General features: G+C 31.9%; 2 protein-coding genes and 1 long non-coding RNA gene across 3 annotated transcripts in view; all 3 read right to left on the bottom strand.

Annotated features, from left to right (window-relative positions):
* The window catches only part of LOC142220539 (inhibitor of nuclear factor kappa-B kinase subunit beta-like), a 38,010-nt gene extending 21,304 nt beyond the window's left edge, over nt 1–16,706 (bottom strand). Inside the window, exon 1 of the mRNA XM_075289726.1 lies at nt 16,361–16,706. Coding sequence (XP_075145841.1) covers nt 16,361–16,469 — 109 coding nt within the window. The 5' untranslated portion in view covers nt 16,470–16,706. The remainder of the gene's footprint in view (nt 1–16,360) is intronic.
* Nucleotides 1–23,032, bottom strand: part of LOC142222988 (uncharacterized) — a 184,005-nt gene that overhangs the window by 119,686 nt on the left and 41,287 nt on the right. The gene's annotated exons all lie outside the window — the stretch shown is intronic.
* Nucleotides 19,822–20,574, bottom strand: LOC142238108 (uncharacterized). Its single transcript, XR_012722652.1, has 3 exons — nt 20,233–20,574; nt 20,056–20,161; nt 19,822–19,990 (listed from the first exon to the last, which is right to left on the bottom strand). It is a non-coding gene; the product is annotated as an uncharacterized LOC142238108 (long non-coding RNA).

Below are 23,032 nucleotides of genomic sequence, written 5' to 3'. Positions count from 1 at the left end.
TATAGCTCCCATATATATCTTTAGCCCGATATGCACTTATATGGACCCAGAAGCCAGAGTTTTATCCCGATTAGCTTGAAATTTTGGACAAGGAGTACAATTGGTAGTATAGTCATGTGTGCCAAATTTGATTGAAATCGGTTCAGATTTAGATATAGCTCCCATATATATGTTTTTCTGATTTCGACAAAAATGGTAAAAATACCAACATTTTCCTTGTAAAATCGCCACTGCTTAGTTGAAAAGTTGTAAAAATTACTCTAATTTTCCTAAACTTCTAATACATATATATCGAGCGATAAATCATAAATAAACTTTTGCGAAGTTTCCTTAAAATTGCTTCAGATTTAAATGTTTCCCATATTTTTTACTAAAATTGTGTTCCACCCTAGTGCATTAGCCAACTTAAATTTTGAGTCTATAGATTTTGTAAAAGTCTATCAAATTCTGTCCAAATTGAGTGATATTTAAATGTATGTATTTGGGACAAACCTTTACAACCCAACACATTTGACGGATGTGATATGGTATCGAAAATTTAGATCTACAAAGTGGTGTAGGGTATAATATAGTCGGCCCCGTCCGACTTTAGACTTTCCTTACTTGTTTTTCAGTGTAGATCTGTAACAACAACATACATACCAACTATATGGTAGATTTTTGAGCCTATCGGTAGATTTAAATGTCTCTCAAGCAAAGATTGTTCTTTGAAGTTGTATGTCCCATTATAATACACTAACCTCATAAAGTATTTTTCCCCTTGGAATACAATAATATTTTGTGATGAAAAAAAAAATAAACATATGCATTTTTTAAGGGCTTCATGCATAATAAACTTTTGTTTTGTGGTTTCAAATTTCACTACAAAAGTATCAACTACAGTTCTCATATACCTATATAAGAGTTTTTTTTTTTTGTTGGTTGTTGGTACGACAAAGGGGCATCATAAACAATTTAATAGTGCACCAAATTCAAAAATATCCATGGATGTTTTGAAAACAAACATTCATTTGTTACACATTTGTTCAAAACAGCTATTCCAGTTAACAATTTCTTTGGTTAACGACATCATATACTTGCATATTTTTTCCTTAATTACATTTTGACGTGAGGTTGCCAATTGGCAAATTTATGAATAACTAAACCAACAACGGACATATTTTCTTATAGAACTGAATAGACAAGCTGCGATGAATTAAAGGAAATCATAAAACAAATGTATCTCCTTTTCACTCCGGAGTGGACCAAAGTGTTATAAATCGCCATGGTAGTTTCTTGCTCTTGTTATAATCTTGAATCAGGCTGTGAGGCTAAACTCTTATCGGACCACCCTCCCAACCATGTCTCCAACTTTGCCATATGATTTTTGTAGTATAATCTTACTCTACTTCAAAATAGACCTCATTTTTGTCATTCAAAAAAGATTTGTTCACCATGAGCTTCCAAATTTGAGTACAGCATCCGCTGGGACCACATCTTATGAATATAGGGGATGCAGAAGTTACACTGAAAAAAAATATTGTCGTGACGCCAAAGATTTCAAGTCCTTAAAATACGAATGTAAATTTTGTTTAACTTAGAAGACGCATTTCTCTAATATAAAGTTTTTTTCATTGTCCAAACTTTTAAATGAAGTCGTATTGTCCTTATAATTAAGCGATTTGACTTAAAAATGGGTATCATAACATGAAAGAAAAAATTTTTGGGCTAAGGTCAACTTGACTTTAATAATTCATAAAAATTCTTTAAAAGGCTAAAGTCTAGTTAAGCTATACCTCTCAGATTTCTTCCAAAACTTCATAGATGGTAGAACTCTAAGAGTAGATTACAACAACAATTTTTCCCCTGGCGGCGGTTATTCAGTTCTAAAGTCTAAGTAAATAATCGTTAATAAAACCGGTTCTGATGAACCGATTACTTTGAAATATACATCTCTAGCAAGCTAATGATAACCCCTTTCAAATTATGCATAAATCGATCTATTCGATACATCCGTTCCGGATATACAGATGAAACCGTGTTTTTTGGAACCGGTTTTTTTACAAAACATCTCAAAACTCAAAAACTACTCGATATAAAGGTGCTAATTAACTGATTCCATTTTGTAGCTAACATTTTTACCTATCCATCATAGTTAAATTTAGGCGAATATCACCACTAAAACCGTAGATATTAACCGGTTTATTTTCATATCCGGTTTACAAAGTAAATTGAAAAAAATCGCGCGATTTATTTGAAAAAAATTTCGCCGGCGGCGCTTTTAACAGTCAAATCGTTGTTATAACTGCTTTTTTCATTTAATTACTTCATAAAATCGAAGATTTTTGCCGATTTATATTCATATTAGGTTTGCAAACAAAATGAACATTTTTTTTTCAAAAAAATCGCGCGGTTTTTGTTATAACTGCTTCTTTCATTTAATTACTTCATAAAATCGAAGATTTTTGCCGATTTATATTCATATTAGGTTTGCAAACAAAATGAAAAAAAAATTCGCCTGCGGAGCTTTGTATATCCAAATTGTAGTTAAAACCGTAAAGATTTATTCATTTGCATCAATAGCCAGGTTAAAAAATACTTTCCGTCTGAGGCGCTTTTTACATTTACATTCTTCTTACAACCGAATATATAAACCGATTTATATCCATATCCGTTAAACAACAAGTTCGCCCGCGACGCTTTTTACATCGAATTTTTTTTAGAACCAGATATATTAACAGATTCATATCCGTATCCGGTTTAAAAAGTTTTTTTTTTCAAAAATTCGCGTGTTTTTGCAAAATGTGACTTTCCAAACAAACGATTCACTACAACCATGTTGCCATAACCGGTTTCAAACCACTTCTGTTTTATTCTACCCGAAAAACAACTTTTAAATAAAAATTAGTATAATAGTATACTATGCAAAAGTCCAACTTTTCACGGATACAATTAAATTGGTGCATAACTCCGGTTCTGGCAGAGATATCTGCCTAAATGTAACTTCAGCGGATAAGCGGAAGTGTTGGGTACATTTCCAACCGGTTAATTAGTACCATTACATCGAACACTTTTTGATTTATAGCCAGTTTTGTAAAAAAAACCGGTTCGAAAATTCACATTTATTAACGTGGAACCTAGACCGATAGCCGGATCATACCTCATTTGAAAGGTGATAGCTTTACCCTTTTAGTGATGTACATATAAAAGTAATCGGTTCAATAGAACCGGTTTTATTAACGAATATTTACTTATACTTTAGGCTCGAATAACCGGTTATCCGCTTACGACCGCAAACCGGTTACTTTGTTATTTCGACATCAAATTTAATTCTCTATCGACCCAAAAAAACAAAAAAAAATTTAAGCGGTATAGCTAAATTAGAGTTGCTCCCTTTAAAATTAATGAAATTGTCTTTAAATTTGTTGTCTTTTTGCATCTTGACTACAAAAAATTGTTCAAAAATAGGACATGATTTTCAACACTTTATTTTAAAGACGTTTTTTTTCTTGAAACATAGCATAATTTCTACTGGAAGTCGAGTCTGAATTTGGAAAATAAAGTTGTCATTAACTCGTTTTTAAAGGACTTTGATAGCATATGAAGAAAAAAAGTTGAAAAAACAAAAAATTAAAATTTGCTTCCTAGAAGCAAGTACCAAACCCCAAATTTAAAAGAGAATCGTGTCTTAAAAGTATCCTTACTTGTATTCTCCGCTTCTTTGGCTCGGAATCAATACCAAAATTATTAAAGTAAAGACAAAATCTTTGGAACCGGGTATGCTTTTTTCAGTGTATACAAAACCCGACTTTTGTCAAACAAGTCGTGGTTACTCTTCGATAGAAGTACAAGAATTTAACCAAAATCTAACCAAAGATTTTTTTTTTCTTAAAAAATGGGCCTTATTAACGGCAAACACTTTGAAAACTGATCTGGCAATCCCACTGCGGTGTCTTCTCTGGCTGGGATTGACCCCATGGATCCAACTCATTCGCCTGCGGCTGTCACATCAGCGTACGTGTTGCCAACGACGGCAGTAGTGGGTCATCCGACTACATGATCCACCGCAGCATCTTACACGGAATATTATTGTACAAGTTCCGGAGAGGGCATCATTTTTGCAATTTAATTGCAACAGGCTCCGAGATAAGATAAGCGACAATGAATCGCAAGAGAATCAGGGTTGCGGCGATCAAATAGACAAAGCTAAATGCCACCTGTAGCTTGCGCCATTGTGATGGATACAATGTGCTATGTAATGATCGCACAAGGAATGGAGGTGGAGGCCTGGCTTTCATATTACACCGTTCCGAGCAGTATAGACTTATCTCGCCGGAGTCAGACACTAGTGGCCCCTACATGGAATGTATGGGTCATGTAGTTGACTCCACATTTTGCATGGTGAACGAAGAGGAATTATGGGTGATTACAGCAGTTCGTCAGATATATCTTTAGCGTCACCTGACGCTGAATGATGTATCGTGGTAACCCGTAATTTCACTCGGATCATACCACCTCCCCATAATTCTCACCATTGACCGACCCTCCGATTTTATAATCTCTGAACGCCGGACATTCATAAAGTAGAATAAAGTCTACTGGGACGGCTTCAGAGAGAAAACTAGTCTGGATCCATGCACTGGAAAAAATATTTACGTGATATTAAAGATTACGCAACCTAAATTTTAGGATGCGGAATTTACAAAATATTGAGGACAAATTTCTTTTTAATTTTTAATTAAAATAAAGATTATAATCTTTGCTTCAAAAAATTTTTTTTATTAAATTTAGGACCCAAATTTTGTAAATTTGCGTCCCTCCGTTAAAGTCGTATGTCTTTGAACTAAGTCTAATTTTCCTTAAAGTAAGGAAACACATTTTCTATTTAAAGAAATTGCCCTTAAATTAACTGAAATATTAAAACTTTAGATTTAAGATAAAGACGCTTCAAATACAGGCTAAGATTTATTTTGAGGATTTAGCATCTTTGGTTTGAATTTTTTGGAATTAAGAGGTTGGCTGATAAGTCCCCGGTCTGACACATAGATGGCGTCGCTAGTATTAAATGCATATAATTTTGGAATTAAGAGGTTGGCTGATAAGTCCCCGGTCTGACACATAGATGGCGTCGCTAGTATTAAATGCATATAATTTTTATATAGTAACAACCTTTAAACGATTCGTGTCAAAATTTTTACGTCTGTAAGTCAATTAGTTCGTGAGATAGAGCGCCTTTTGTGAAGCAACTTTTGTTATTGTGTAAAAAATGGAAAAAAGGAATTTCGTGTTTTGATAAAATACTGTTTTCTGAAGGGAAAAAAATACGATGGAAACAAACACTTGGCTTGATAATGAGTTTCCGGACTCTGCCCCAGGGAAATCAACAATAATTGATCGGAATGCAAAATTCAAGTGTGGTGAAATGAGCACGGGGGACGGTGAACGCAGTGGACGCCCGAAAGAGGTGGTTACCGACGAAAACATAAAAAAAAAATCCACAATGCGCATGGAATAATTTTTATCGATTATCTTGAGAATGGAAAAACCATCAACAGTGACTATTATATGGCGTTATTGGAGCGTTTGAAGGTCTAAATCGCGGCAAAACGGCCCCGTATGAAGAAGAAAAAAGTGTTGTTCCACCAAGACAACGCACCGTGCCACAAGTCATTGAGAACGATGGCAAAAATTCATGAATTGGGCTTCGAATTGCTTCTCCACCCACCGTATTCTCCAGATCTGGCCCCAGCGACTTTTTCTTGTTCTCAGACCTTCAAAAGGATGCTCGCAGGGAAAAAATTTGGCTGCAATGATCGCCGAAACTGAGGCCTATTTTGAGGCAAAACCGAAGGCGTACTACCAAAATAGTATCAAAAAATTGGAAGGTCGTTATAATCGTTGTATCGCTCTTGAATAATAAAAACGAATTTTGACAAAAAAAATGTGTTTTTCCTTGTTAGACCGGGGACTTATCAGCCAACCTGTTAAATTCGTGTCTCCCACAAAATAATTTAGAATTTTTTTAAAATTTGTAAATTTTACCAATAATGCGCCCATCTTGAACTTCATATGGCACTAAAGACATTTTTGCAATTTTGAACTCCAATTTTTTCCTTCAAACTACAAACTTTTCTTTAATAAGTGAAAAATAATAATTTTGTCCAATAAATTTTCTTGAATTTGAAAGTTATTTACTTATTTTTGTAAAATCGACATCTACCTTTCTAATACACTTTAGTTAAAATTTTCTAAAATTAATCTATTTTTTCTAAGATTAACTAAAATTTACTTTCCTGAAAAACACAGTTTTTTCAGTGTATACATATTTATAAATTATAATAAATTGACAAAAAAAAATACTAGCATCTAAAGCTATATGCTTTTTAATTAAATTTATTTAAAGTTATTTTCTCTTTTGTTTCACTGTGTTCAACCGTCAATAATAAATCTATAATGGTAAAGTAATAAAATTATAGTTTATTCGCCATATCCAATGGATGCGGTTTCATACCCTCATAGAAAAAGGTCAGCTAAAAACAACGGTCAAAGTCTTCTGTTACATTTTCGTACTTCATGATCTAACAAAGAACTATTCCAAAAATATTTAGTTTTGAGGTATTTTCAAGAACAAACAATAATTTTTTTCTATACTCTTGACCTTTAAAATTTTTAAAGGCTCCTAAAAGCGATCAGAAAACATTTTTTTTCTTTTAGCAAATACAAGACATACTTCTAATATTTTTTTTTTTGCGATTTCAGTGACTGCTTTCCCTTTTTCAACAGGCATTTTGTTGTTTAAACAGATTATTAACAAATTTCTTTGAGTGTATATAGCAACATAAGTCGAGTAATATGCAATTAGCTATTACATTGTTTCAACAACAAACGTTTTTTGCTCTCATCTATCGCCGCACGTGTCGATTTAAATTTTAATAAACCACAACAGGAATATTTTATTGATAACGTTTGAAATTCAGTTCTTACGTTTATTAGCAAAATTGTGTGTGTATACATTTTCTTTGCTATACACTCCGGCCATTCTCTAAATTACTGGCTAAATTCCAAGAATAGAAATGTAAATAAACAAACATCTTCTAAGCATTAGGAGCAATACAAATTGAACTAAGTTTGAGAATTGTTAGAATTAGTGATTATTTAACATAGTTCACACAGCTTATTGTATTGCTTCCAAGCCAACAATAACATTTGCATCTAAGTTTATTTAAAAAAATATATGTATATATTCACGATGATATTATTGCATTATTTTTGAATTGCGGATATTTTTGTCGATCCGAATGACATTTCTATTTAGGCATAAACACAAGGACAAAAAAACTGTATTTTGTATGTTTCGGTGAAAACATTATATGTTTGGAACTCAAAGTGCAAGCATATAATATTCATAAACTAGTCTAATTTGTTTGGGACATATATGTTAATGATTGGGACATTACATATTTTTAAATATAATGTTTTTGGATGCAAACAGATATTATTTTAGAAATTTCGAATAAACATAGAAACATCGGAGAGAGCAAGAGAAAATAGAGGAAAGAGATAAAGATGGCGATGGAAATAGATAACGAAAACATGTCAAGATATGTAATACTGCAAGTTTAATTGCAACAAATAAAAGTGTGGGTTAGGCTAGGTGGCAGCCCGATGTATCAGGCTCACTTAGACTATTCAGTCCATTGTGATACCACATTGGTGATCTTCTCTCTGAGTGCTGCCCGATTCCATGTTAAGCTCAATGACAAGGGACCTCCTTTTAATAGCCAAGTCCGAACGGCGTTCCACAATGTCTCACCAGCATTACTGAGGTGGGTTAATCCACCGCTGAAAAACTTTTTGGTGTTCTATCGAAGCAGGAATCGAACCCACGACCTTGTGTATGCAAAGCGGGCATGCTAACCATTGCACCACGGTGTGGGTTGATGAGTAAATATTCATGAATCATGATTGCTTATCGGCTTACATATTTTGTATATAAATAAATGTGTTTTTTTTTTTTTTGTATACCAACTCACTTATATTTAAGATATTTGGCTGCAAGCAAACAAATGTTTAGAAACTGGAATTAACTATTTGGGGCCTTGAAAACGATATGATTAGGATGAAACATAATATAAGGAGAAAAATTTGCTAAAATAGCAAAACGTCTGCAAAAAAGTAAACTATGTTATGGGGGAAAAAATAACTAGCTCGTGCGAAAATTAAACTAAATGGTATTCCAAATTTTTAGATTAATTAAATTAAAGAAAATTTTCTGACACTTGTGGATTTTTAACTACCATTTATGAAATGCATCCTTCTCTAAAAGCAAAAATGAACTAAAAATAAAGGAAAAATCTTACCAATTAAACCTAACCTAACTTAAATTAGGGAATTTAAAGGTTTTAAGGATATTTTAGGCTGGAACAAAACTTTGCGTTAACATTTTAAAACCTAATTTTACACAACAAAAAAGTAAACTATGTTATGGGAAAAATGAACTATGTCGTGCGAAAAATGGCCAAAAATTATATTGCAAATTTTGAGAATTCATTCTCAATCTCATTTTTATTAAACAATTCAGGTCTATTTCTTACTACATATTGATAAAAAATACAATTCATGAGACATATAAAGATATCCTAAACTAAAATTTAAAAATGCAATTTCCCTAATAAAATCTAACTATTTAAAATTTAAATGCGATAAAGTTGTAGGGAGACGATTTCAAAGCCTACACTGAAAAAAATATTTACGTGATATTAAAGATTACGTAACCTAAATTTTGAGATGCGAAATTTACAAAATATTAAGGACAAATTTCTTTAAATTAATGAAAATTTAATTAAAATGAAATTTATAATCTTTACTTCAAAATTTTTTTTCATTAAATTTAGGACACAAATTTTGTAAATGTGCGTCCCTCCGTTAAAGTCACATGTCTATGAACTAAGGCTAATTTTTCTTAAAGTAAAGAAACACATTTTTGATTTAAAGAAATTGTCCTTAAATTAACTGAAATTGTGAAACTTTAGATTTAAGATAAAAACGCTTCAAATATAGGCTAAGACTTATTTTGAGGATTTAGCGTCTTTGGTTTAAATTTTTTTTTGGAATTAAAAAAACATTTTTTACTTTGAGGTATCCGTCGTAATTTGGATTTTTAAACTGGCATTTATTTGTACGTGAGCACCTTTATAAATAAACCTCGAAAAGAGAATGAAAATTTGATAAATGAGATCTGTATCCTAATTTTAATTTTATTGATCCTAGATTCAAAGCCAGATAGGTCGCTAAAAAATGTATTTATTTTAAAGAAGCCGCATCTTTGGCTCGGAATCAATACCAAAATCCTTAAGTTAAGGTCAAAATCTTTGGATCCAAGTAAACTTTTTTTTAGTGTAGAAACCACTGTTGGTCGAATTCTACCAAAATTGTAGATTTTTTACTGTTTGGTATGTTAGATTGGTAGAATTCTTGATGTTTTGGTAAATTTTTGCAAATACTTCACAAATTTTCTATAGAAATAAAATTTTGATAAAATTTTCTATACAAATAAATTTTTGAAAAATTTTTCCATAGAAATAAAATTTTGTATAGAAATAAAATTTTGAAAAAATTTTCTATAGAAATAAAATTTTGACAAAATTTTCTGTAGAAATTAAATTTTGACAAAATTTTCTATAGAAATAAAATTTATTTGGGAAAAGTCCTATAGCCTGCAAGACGGTTGGATGGACAGCTGTTTCGGAATTACCACATTCCTCATCAGCATCCTTTACTTGCAGAAAAACTATCAACCAATTATCTGAATAAATTCGCGTAATTCACTAAACCCAAAGTGAACTACGGGAGTTTCAAGTGTAGTTCACTTTGGGTTTAGTGAATTACCCTAAACAAATTTACAAAATTTTCTATAGAAATAAAATTTTGACAAAATTTTCTATAGAAATAAAATTTTGACAAAATTTTCTATAGAAATAAAATTTTGACAAAATTTTCTTTAGGAATGAAATTTTGACAAAATTTTTTATAGAAATAAAACTGTGATAAAATGTTCTATAGAAATAACATTTTAGCAAAATTTTCTTTAGGAATGAAATTTTGACAAAATTTTCTGTAGAAATAAAATTTTGAAGAAATTTTCTATAGAAATAAAATTTTGAAGAAATTTTCTATAGAAATAAAATTTTGACAAAATTTTCTATAGAAATAAAATTTTGACAAAATTTTCTAAAGAAATAAAATTTTGACAAAACTTTCTATAGAAATTAAATTTTGACAAAATTTTCTACAGAAATAAAATTTTGACAAAATTTTCTAAAGAAATAAAATTTTGTTTTGTTACTGTTGGTTATTTTTTTTCATTGTTGTTGTTTTTTGATTTCAGCTTAAAAACCATGCATTGACTAAACTACAGGTGTAGCTTAACCAACAGAGGAAAAGAATAAAATAAAATGTTCAATAGAAATAAAATTTTGACAAAATTTTCTATAGAAATAAAATTTTGACAAAATTTTCTATAGAAAAAAAATTTTGACAATATTTTCTATGGAAATAAAATTTTGAGAAAATTTTCTATAGAAATAAAATTTTGACAAAATGTTTTAATGTTGTTGTTGTAATGTTTGCAAAATATGAATTTTTTGTTTGTTAGTTTTTTGGTAAAATTTTCTCCAAATTTTTGGCTCGAGTGGCAACCGTGTGAGCGTTCAAAAATTTCTCGATTGAAATGCTCTATTAAAATCTGATAATTTCTGTTGGAATTGAGGAATTAAAAGTTAAGATGATATGATATGGGTCTGCCCTATTTCATGACCCGGAAAAAGTGTTATAGACACCTTGAACTTATAAAGTCATAAAACGAGCATCCTAGAAACTCCTTACCGTAATGTTCATAGCCATTCCTACAGCGATTACCATAGACAAATCACAATACACGATGACGACAGTCACCGTATATTAGATCTTAAAATGTCAGAGACGACTTGTATGCCGTGTGTCAGATGTGGCATCACTAGAAACTGGGTCAATATGTACCTTATGTGATCAGAAAAAAAAATATTTAAACTGTACAATTTCTCCAAAGTAAAATTAACCTTTGAACAAATACGAAAGCTACATGGTCCGTAAAATTTAGATTACGGTCAATATCAAAACCTAAGCATGTAAGATCATTAGTTGAAGTTGTTGTCTTGTTATGAGTAGTATTGTCCGAGTTGCTCATTTTAGCTACTTCAAAAAGTCTTGTCGAGGTTAAATCTTATTTTGTTAGCGGAAGCCCAAATGAATACACGTCTAATATCTTCATCGAGTCTAGGAATATATTGAGGATGTGAATGGGTAATGTAAGAAAAATGTATATGATGGAATACGTTATGGACTAAATAGTATTGGTCCTATTATAGAACCTTAGGAACCCCAGAATAGATTACACAAGTTCGAGTTCTGACCATTATTTGAATCAAATTGTGAACGTCGTGACAGGAAAAAATACATCAAATAACAAGATGTATAAATAAAGTTAATTTTATCATCAGTTTAACAACGAACTTTTTTCTTTGTACAAAAGACACCGACTGCTGTTTTTAGCTGACTTTTTTCTATCAGTGTATATAACTATATATCTGTGTATATAACTAAAAATAAAGTAAATTTTAGCATCAGTTTAACAACGGACTTTTTTCTGTGTACAGCAGACACCGACTGCTGTTTTTAGCAGACTTTTTTTCTATCAGTGTATATAACTTTTGTTTACTAAAATTAAAATGAAATGGCCTTAGAATAATTTGTCGACTTTTTTGTGTGCAGAAAAAGTATTGTGCAATTTCTTTATAGGAATTTCCACACAATCTAATTTGTGAAAATTTTGAATTTTTAAACATTTTGTATAGTTGTACTTTTTTCCTTTTCAAACAATGGTCTACATACTTATGTATATATAAATAAATATGTACATACATATAAGAAAAATGTTCTCAAAATTGCGTGTCGTATACGTTTTTTTGTTTGTTTTTGATTGAGAAAACTTATTCTAAAAATAGGTGCTTTGTATCCGGCAAACCAAAGGGAGTCCCCATTCATATAAAAAATGATTTTGGATCATATCAATAATTAAAAAATACCCACATTTCAGACTATTAGCGTATGACATGGGTTGAATATTTATAAAAAAAAAATCTTACATGTAAATTCTATAGCGTCCGAGTAGACTTCTCCGATGCGAGAGAGTGATAATCTTTCAATAAAACATTGTTGGAGGGAAAATGATTCATTCGATTTAAGTTTAGCGTACAGTTCTTATTTCTGTTTTGCGATGCAAGCAATATTTGCATGTATTAGAGATGCTAAGATGAATTTAAATAAACGTGAATACACAAATCTAGAAACTTATAAGTATAAACGAACAATAAGTTATTGTTTTTTTATTTCCTTTTTCACCGGTTTCGGAATAGTGCTAGTAGTACTTTGATAAGACCACCGATAGCGAAATGGTTTCGGAAAAAATTTGATGTTGGGGCAAACAATTCAATAGATTTCGATAACTATATTAAATTCAGTCACTGAGGACCGACCGGCTTTTTCTGTGAATTTGTTATCTAATGCTTATTTGTTTTATTATTTTATGAAAAATGCAGTTACAAATAGCATTGCGGTTTTTTAAGAATACAAACTTAAGTACAAATGGAGTGTTAAAATGTATCTCTTTGTTTGACAAAGACCTTACATTTTGTTATGACGTAACCAATAATAAATGATTGTAAAGACAGTAGAGCGATGTGTTGCTAATTTAAAGACTTTATTTCTTTGGATGGAAATATAGTTTTACTGATTAAGTTTTGCTTGATATGACTATTGTCTTGAGTCTATCAAAAAGGAGTTGCAAGCTGTTGCATTTCAAAACTTCTCTAAGTGGTTTCACCCTAATGTTAAATGCGGTTCGGACTCGGCTATGAAAAGGAAATCGCTTGTCATTGACGATGGCAAGGCTTCTTAAGCCTTGTTAAAATTGGCTACAAAATTGCATCCTAATCGATATGGCGTCTTTGTAAAATAAAAGAAGGAAGATTATTAAATACCACTTTATATTCTTGATCGATTTTTGTAGAAGTATCTATACTTTTGAACCGATATGAACCAACTTTCGCATCGTGATTCAATGCGACCGGACAAAATGTGTTCCTCCATGAGGTTCCAGAAGTAAAATCTTGGGAGTCGGTTTATATTGGTCCATATAAAATTAATGATCCAAAAATAGGGATCAACTTTTTGCATGATTATTTACAAGCTTATACTGACATCACGAACCAGATGAAATTTGCTCCTTCCACAGGATCCTGAAGTCAACTCTGGGGATCGGTTTATATGGGGGCTGTATATATTTATTTGGATCAATTTGACCAAATGTTGTATGGTAGTTAGAGGGCATATCATGTACCATGATATGCCCTCTAACCTCTTGTCGAATCGGATGAAATTTGCTTCTTCCAGAGAATCCGGAGGTCTCTAAATAATTATGGGCCTTGTTAAAATTGGCTACAAAATTGCATCCTAATCGATATGGCGTCTTTGTAAAATAAAAGAAGGAAGATTATTAAATACCACTTTATATTCTTGATCGATTTTTGTAGAAGTATCTATACTTTTGAACCGATATGAACCAACTTTCGCATCGTGATTCAATGCGACCGGACAAAATGTGTTCCTCCATGAGGTTCCAGAAGTAAAATCTTGGGAGTCGGTTTATATTGGTCCATAAAAAATTATTGATCCAAAATTATGGATCAACTTTTTGCATGATTATTTACAAGCATATACTGACATCACGAACCAGATGAAATTTGCTCCTTCCACAGGATCCTGAAGTCAACTCTGGGGATCGGTTTATAAAGGGGGCTGTATATATTTATTTGGATCAATTTGACCAAATTTTGTATGGTAGTTAGAGGACATATCATGTACCATGATATGCCCTCTAACCTCATGTCGAATCGGATGAAATTTGATTTTTCCAGAGAATCCGGAGGTCTCTAAATAATTATGGGCCGATTTTGTTAGAGGGCATATAAGTATCAGGTCCAAAATATCAGCCGTAGCTTATGTTAGGTTAGGTTAGGTGGCAGCCCGATGTATCAGGCTCACTTAGACTATTCAGTCCATTGTGATACCACATTGAACTTCTCTCTTATCACTGAGTGCTGCCCGATTCCATGTTATGCTCAATGACAAGGGACCTCCTTTTTATAGCCGAGTCCGAACGGCGTTCCACATTGCAGTGAAACCACTTAGAGAAGCTTTTAAAACCCTCAGAAATGTCACCAGCATTACTGAGGTGGGATAATCCACCGCTGAAAAACTTTTTTGGTGTTCGGTCGAAGCAAAAATCGAACCCACGACCTTGTGTATGTAAGTCGGGCATGTTAACCATTGCACCACGGTGGTGCAGCCGTAAGTCAAATCTTGAGATTGGTTCATATGGGGGCTATATTTAAAAGTGGTCATATATGATGTACTTGCATTACTGGAACAAAGTTTCATGTCGATAACTTGTTTCTTTCGGAAGGTAGCGTGATTTCAATAGATGAACTGACAGATGGATGGTCTTCGCCAGATCTGCTCAGAAAATAAAAAAGTCTATCCGATTTCAATAGACACTTTTGTCAAAATTGTATGTCTATAAAAAAAAATTATCAAAATTTTATTTCTATAGAAAATTTTGTCAAAATTTTATTTCTATAAAAAATTATGTCAAAATTTTATTTTTATAGGAAATTTTGTCAAAATTTTATTTCTATAGGAAACATTTTGTGCAAATGTTATTTCTATTGAAAACATTGTGTCAAAATTTTATTTATATAGAAAACATATTGTCAAAATTTTATTTCTATAGAAAACATTTTGTCAAAATTTTATTTCTATAGAAAACGTTTTGTCAAATTTTTTTTTTCTATAGGAAACATTTTTTCAACATTTTATTTCTATAGAAAACATTTTGTCAAAATTTTATTTCTATAGAAAACGTTTTGTCAAAATTTTATTTCTATAAAAACATTTTGTCAAAATTTTATTTCTATAGAAAACATTTTGTCAAAATTTTATTTCTATAGAAAACATTTTCTCAAAATTGTATTTCTATAGAAAACATTTTGTCAAAATTTTATTTCTATAGAAAATGTTGTCAAAATTTTATTTATATAGAAAATTTTGTCAAAATTTTATTTCTATAGAAAATTTTGTCAAAATTTTATTTCTATAGAAAATTTTGTCAAAATTTTATTTATATAGAAAATCTTGTCAAAACCTTTATTTCTAACTTTGTTAAAATTTTCATTGTAATTGTATTACCGCCAAGATTGATATACTTTGGTTGGTTTATTTCGGGTCAGACACAGAGAGGGCAATATCCTTGGATCATTTTAATTAAATACGATTATACAATTGTATTTTTATTTCATCCGATATCTATAAAAACAAATATTCATGGTTCCTAATCCAAAAACAATGTAAATGAACAAATGGACATATCTAAATCGAATTATCTCTGGGATCTTAGTTAGGCTTGCCAGATGGCCGGGATTCGCGTGGATTGTCCCGGAATTTCATCTCCAGGAAGTGTCCCGAACCTTTCATAAAATTTGCCAAAAATTCCGGAATTGGTGTGTATCGGTCTATGGTTCTCTATAGCCCCCATATAGCCCGATCACCTAATTTTACTTCTTGAGCGTCTAGAAACCGTAGTTTTTATCTAATTTGCTCGAAATGTAAAATCTATAGTTTTTTGAGGACCATAAATAGGTGTTCCGAATAAATTGTGTATCGGTACAGATATTGATATATCCCCCATATAAAACCGCTCTCCGATTTGGGGTCTAGATTCTGTAGGGTTTTCAGAACCACAGTTAGGTGTGCTGAATCTTGTGTATCGGTGCATGTTTTTGGCAAAGCAACCATATAGATTGAATTCCCGATTTAACTCCTTGGGCTTATATAAACCGTAGTTTTTATCGGATTTGCCTGAAATTGTAACGGATTTAGTTTTTATTGACACGGCTAGATCGAAATAGAATTTCACCACGACCCAGAATATATATACTTTATAGGGTCTTAGACCAATAATTCGATGTGTTACAAACGCAATGACATAGTTAATATACCCCCACATCCTATGGTGATGGGTATAATTCAACACAAACAAATCTCTTTCTGTCTAAAACAGCAACAACACAAAACGTTAATAGAGGGGGTACAGGGGTGATGTGTATCGAATAATGCAAATCCTGGAATTCTATATAGACAGTGCAATAAAATCACTTGTTGCGCGCCAGCTGCTATAGGTGTTATTACCTATATATCCATAAAAAATGGCGAATGATCGGAATCTTACCCATTTCTTGGCGAGTTATGGTATGTCGCCATCTGTGGACCTGGCCGAAAGCACCTTCCCCAAGTGCTTCGACCATCTCCCAATCAGAATATGAACGAAATTGTTGCATTATTATTTTTTTTTTATTATTTTGTTTTGCTTTTTATGTTTTCTTTTACACTATTTTTGTTTGTGATTTTAATATAGGTCTCTAAATTTAAACTAACATTCCCACACAAAGTACGAAAGTCGCGACCAGCTTTCCGAAGTGATATATTCAAAAATTCATACGAAATTTCGTTTTTCCGCAAATCGGTCTGAATTCCAAGATTTTCTTCGACGTTTTAACAAAACAACAGAGAGGATTCTTTCTTGGAGGCCAATCGCCAATGTCAGCTGATTTATAGTCACCAATTATTGCCAAACGTATTGTATATGTTTCACGTATAGATAGAGATGTCAATATAGGAATCTCCTTAGTAGTAGGATTGGGATAAATCCCGCCCCAAAATCCAGGGATTTTCAGGAGGGGATTAATCCCGAATCCTAGGATTTTTCGGGAACTAATTGCAATCGGTTACTTTTGTGTTTTTTTTTTGGAATTATTTATTAATACATTGGAGTCTTCATTCAGTGCAAATGGCCCCTTGATTTCATACCCGACAAATTGATTTAATAAACATATATGATACACCTTCAGTGCAAATGGCCCCTTGATTTCATTCCCGACAAATTGAGTAAATAAACACATATATGATACACTTTGAGTAGGAATTTATTGAACATGAGGTTTACTATAAAAAGCACAATTTCATAAAAAAAGAATAAACGATAAGGTCCTTCTTTGAACAATGGAATTCGTACCATATAAAATAAAAGACAATGATAAAGGATCCGTCGACAACATGAAAAGATCGTGTTTATCTGATAAAAATTTGGATGCATTGATATTTTTAATAGCCCCCATATAAACCGATTCGCAGATTTGGCTTCCAGGGCCTCTTGAAGGATTTTCACCGCTCCCTACACACAAAAAAATTTCACAAAAATTTTTCCAATTAAAATTTTAATTGAGTTTTAAAAAATATTCAATTAAAAATTTAATTGATTCAACAAATTTTTTAATTGAAACAAAAATCAATCACAAAAATAATAGTATCAATTAATTATTTAATTGGATCAATTAACTTTTTAATTGACCTTCAATTAATTTTTTAATTGATACTATTATTTCTGTGATTTAAGACATTTCAATTAAAAATTAATTGGATCAATTATTTCGTGATTGAATCAGAAAAAAATGTTGTTGTGTAACAACCATGCAAACATTGGCCCAATTCGGTCCTTCAAAAATATATGTAGACCCGATATAAACCAATTCCTAGCTTTAAACTCCGAATTTGATGTCATCATATGCCCTTTAAAAGTCCTATCAATCCATAATTATCCCTGCCAGCATTTCAAAGTTCCATTTCATCTTCATCGCTACCACAGACTCATAAATGTCACTACAACAATCGCCAACTGTAATGGGGGAAGCATATCAAAAAGTACAAAATGTACATGAAAGTATTTTGCCATCACTATTGTTAGAAGAGCCATTTTATATTTTGTGAAACGCCAAGTGCAACTAGCTTATTATAAATTATTTAAATAAAAACGAATATAAAGTACTGAAAACATAGTTATTACGCTTAAAATTGTGAAAGGTATATGGTGAACAATTTTCGAGAATAAACAAACGGCTGATAGACGCTGCAACATGTAACTTGCTACGTATAAAACAAAAAAGTTATGTTAAATGTGATGAGAGATAATTTAAATGTGATGAGATAAAAGTAAGAATTTATAAATCTTTAATCAAATTAATAAATTCTTCTTTTACAACTACCTTAAAATGCACTTTTTCTGATAGTTTGAAGGGGCTCTTATTGGCGTCGTTCTAAATTGATCTAAAAAGGCACCTAATAATTGCTTTAATGAGAAACTTTTTCGTAGTAACTTGGCATTGTACAACTTCCCAATAGTGACTTTTCCCATGAGTTTTTGACGTCGTATACGATTGTTTTCGACGTGGTGGAGATTCTCAGTAGTGCCGTCAAAATCAAACAAAAATTGGCAGGGTTCTTAAATTCATTGTTGGCAGTCTAAGATGTATTTATTGTTGTTTAATTCAAATATTTTTCTTATGTTGTATGAAGTCAATAAATGTATAATTTCTCGTGCAGTGTGTGTAATCTCGTAATCAAATTTCATCCCTGTTAGTTTTTGCTAATTTTTTATTATGTATTATTTATTGTAATTATTATTTTATCAACAAAAATTCCATCACTGGCCACATTTTGTACCTTTTTTATATCACGCCGTTATTTCCCAACAAACACACCCAATAAACACAAACGTTTGAAAAATGCTAAATTTCAACAATTTTTCAAGCATTTTTTCAAAGGATTAGGGTAATATTCAAGTTGAGAAATTGTTGAGAAAATCGCGTTCTCAACAAAAAACAGACATTACCCTCAACAGTGAAATTCAACACATTAGCAATAATATCTCAAGTGTTCTCCTCAAATTGAAATACGTCGCTACTCAATACTTTGTCAAACAATTTTCGATGCGAGTCAAATTCAAAATTAACATCGTCGCAAATACTTTTCAAACTAAATTTGTATGAATGATATCCCCACTTCAAATTGAAAGTCAAAGCCAAAATTCTATGAATTTTGTATAATTTATTCATTTTCATCAAAAAAAAATATATACTAATACACTACACTGCATAATACACTACAATACCAATTGATAAATAATAATCTTATTAAACATATCAACAAATAAGAACAAAAAAAAAAAAACAAAACAAACAACAAAACTATTAAGTTTTGTTTGATTTTTGGTCGACCTTTTTGTTAGAATTATAAATTAATGGTTCTTCAAGCTCGAGGTCTTTTTAAAATATTTTATTTATTATTCCCAATATTTCGCGATTACGATATTGAATCGCTTCCTCAGGGGTATGTATAGTATCCACAACACAAAATACTTAAAGCTACTGTAGATTCACTACCCTCGTCAGTGCAATACAGACAGCTGACGAGGGTAGTGAATCTACAGTAGCTTTAAGTATTTTGTGTTGTGGATACTATACATACCTCTGAGGAAGCGATTCAATATCGTAATCGCGAAATATTGGGAATAATAAATAAAATATTTTAAAAAGACCTCGAGCTTGAAGAACCATTAATTTATAAACAACAAAACTTTAAATATCTTCAACATTATTAGTAAACACTTTTGCATTGATAATTCGATTTCCTTCCTTTTGGTGTCATAAAACAGCATTAAAATTTATTAACATGCGGGCAATTTGAAATTAGGAACGTACTGGACCGCGTGTTAGAATTGATTTCCAGCAGAAGCAATTCACAAAATATCCATTTTAAACTGATAATAGCATATGAATTAAACTGACGAAGTGATGCACATTTTCATCCAGAAGTTGTTGATTTCAACAATTTGTTGTTTTTAACAATTTTATTTGGTTGCACTTCTAACGTTTCTGGAAACTTTTTCTTGTCGATAAGCCACTCATTTTTCATTGGTCAGCTTCTTATTGTTTGCAAGGATGTAGCATCCAAAGATTTTAGTTTTCTGGAAAGAGATTTAAATTTAGTGACTTCTTTAAAGTGTTGATTTAATTTTTCATATTGACGTACCAATTATTATAAACTATTTGAAGCAGTTCCAGTTAATTGTCCACCATTTTTTCATTGGTCAGCTTTTTAATGTTTTCAAGAACGTACAATCCATAATTTTAGTTTTCTGCAAAGAGATATACTAAATCACTAAATGACTTCCTTAAAGTTTTATTTCATTTTTTTATTTTCACTTACCTATTTTTATAAACTATTTGGTTATTTGCTTAAATTTTCCATTTTTTTATTTCTTGCAATTGACCACGAACTTCGTTGCACAAATAAGTATTGAAAGCCACATGGTTTTTTCGTTGCATTTTAGGGTAGTGTTTTGTCAAAGTTTTCTCATATTATCTTCAACACCTTTTCAAAGATTTCGTCAAGAGTTTGGCAAATTGGAAGTAATTCGCAAACAATTTGAAGATGTATTGAAGATGAGCTATTTCAAGTCAAGTTGAATTTATGTTGAAAATTATATTTACACTCAAACTGAAAAGTTGTTGCATTTGAAAAACGCTCATCCTGTGTTTACTGGGCAACGATGAACATTTTTCGTAGGTAACGCCATATCAATTTGATAGTGAATCCCATCTTCAACATTAGTTCAAATGGCCTTGCATATTGCTTGCCTTCAACAAATGTTCCAATGGGTTTGAAGTATTAAAAATAAATTTAGTTTGAAAAGTTGTTGCTACTATGTTGAGAAATTGGTACTCGTGTTGAATTCTACTGTTGAGGTTAATGTCTGTTTTTTGTTGAGAACGCGATTTTCTCCACAATTTCTCAAATTGAATTTTAAGGTAATTCTTTGAAAAAATGTTTGAAAACGTGTTGAATATAAGCATTTCTCCAATGCTTGTGTTTATTGGGGATACTGAGAACCAGTGATGCCAACTTCCGAAGGGCAAAATGCGCTTTACAGACTATCAGTTAGTGTGTAAATATAACCATAGCGATAGGCGGTAGGCGAATACTTATTTACGTGTATTTCATATGGGAAGCCCAAAATCCGCGACGGAATACCGTGACGGCTAGCGGCGTATCGCTAAATTAAAACTTATTCTAACTCGTTGGCGAAAACTGGTATAGTTTGCCATCGCTTATCAATTTTTTTAACTCACCACTAGGAATTGCTGTTGCCTGGACATGTGTAGATTATTTTTTCTTGAAATAACTCAACAAATAACAAGCCATTGTATGTTTTTATTCAACTTCATTGTTTAATATTGTCAAAGCATGCTGTATTGACAACAAAAACGCTAGGAAACGTGAAAAAGGGAATTATTCGCCGTCAAGCTTATTGTATTTGCCGTTGCGGCAAAAATGTTTCGCCTACCGCCTATCGCTATGGTTATATTTACACACTTATTCCGGACGGAATGTCGGTGTTTGTAAAGAATCTTACAGTGTGTCGGATCGATACGACTTGTCGGCGATGACTAAATAATCGGTAAATGTGTTATCAATCCCATAAACATGCATCAGTATCGATTATGACTTCGGACTTAACTTATAATGTGCACAATATATGGGATATGTTCGACACGAGCACTGTCGTCAGGAATAACTGATAGTCTGTAAAGCATAAAACGCACCAAAAATATATTATAAATTCTAACATACCAGTTCCCGCTACAAAAACTATTCCTACTCAACCAGCTAAAATTACTACTACTACTAAAACAAGTAAGGAAAGTCTAAAGTCGGACGGGGCCGACTATATTATACCCTGCACCACTTTGTAGGTCTAAATTTTCGATACCATATCACATCCGTCAAATGTGTTGGGGCTATATATAAAGGTTTGTCCCAAATACATACATTTAAATATCACTCGATCTGGACAGAATTTGATAGACTTCTACAAAATATATAGACTCAAAATTTAAGTCGGCTAATGCACTAGGGTGGAACACAATGTTAGTAAAAAAATATGGGAAACATTTAATCTGAAGCAATTTTAAGGAAACTTCGCAAAAGTTTATTTATGATTTATCGTTCGACCCTACCAACATTTTTTGAATTTGGGGGCACTTCTGAGAATCCCCACTACGTCGAAAACTGTCGTATACGATATCCAAAACTCCTCGGAAAAGCGCCGTCACTATTGAGAAGTTCCCTGCCAGCATTTCAAAGTTCCATTTCATCCTCGTCGCTACCACAGACTCGTAAATGTCACCACAACCATCGCGAACTGTGATGGGGGAAGCATATCAAAAAGTACAAAATGTACATGAAAGTATTTTGCCATCACTACTGTTATTTTTATTTTTTGTGAAACGCCAAGCACAACCAGCTTGTTATATTTTATTTAAATAAAAACGAAAATAAAGTTCTGAAAACATAGATATTACGCTTAAAATTGGGAAAGGTATATGGTGAACAATTTTTGACTTTCCAAATGGAATAAAGTGATAGTTTTTCAAATATTTTTCCAGACACGCTGCCTCCATTGGGAATAAAAGTACTGGCTGATAGACGCTACAACATTTAACTTACAACTTGTAACTCAACATCAATCTCTTATTAATGCATAAAAATGTGTTAAATGTGATGTGATAGTCGTATAAATGTTATATTTATGAGAATTTATAAATGTTTCATAAAATTAATAAACATCTAAACAATCGTGTTTTACTTGACCACAATGATTCTTTTACAATTATCTTAAAATGCACTTGGTCTGATTGTTTGAAGGGGCTCTTATTGGCGTCCTTCTAAATGTATCCAGAAGGGCTCCTAATAATTGCACTCATGCGATACTTTTTTGTAGTAACTTGGCGTGGTACAACTTCTCAATAGTGACGGCGCTTTTCCGAGGAGTTTTGGATATCGTATACGACTGTTTTCGACGTAGTGGGGATTCTCAGAAGCGCCCCCAAATTCAAAAAATGTTGGCAGGGTTGTACCACGCCAAGTTACTACAAAAAAGTATCACATGAGTGCAATTATTAGGTGCCTTTTTTTAATAAATTTAGAACGATGCCAATAAGAGCCC

The sequence above is a fragment of the Haematobia irritans genome, chromosome 1, assembly GCF_050003625.1.
Source record: "Haematobia irritans isolate KBUSLIRL chromosome 1, ASM5000362v1, whole genome shotgun sequence".
NCBI lineage: Eukaryota > Metazoa > Arthropoda > Insecta > Diptera > Muscidae > Haematobia > Haematobia irritans.
Note: the sequence above shows the minus strand (reverse complement) of the source record. Positions and strands in the feature narration are given on the sequence as shown.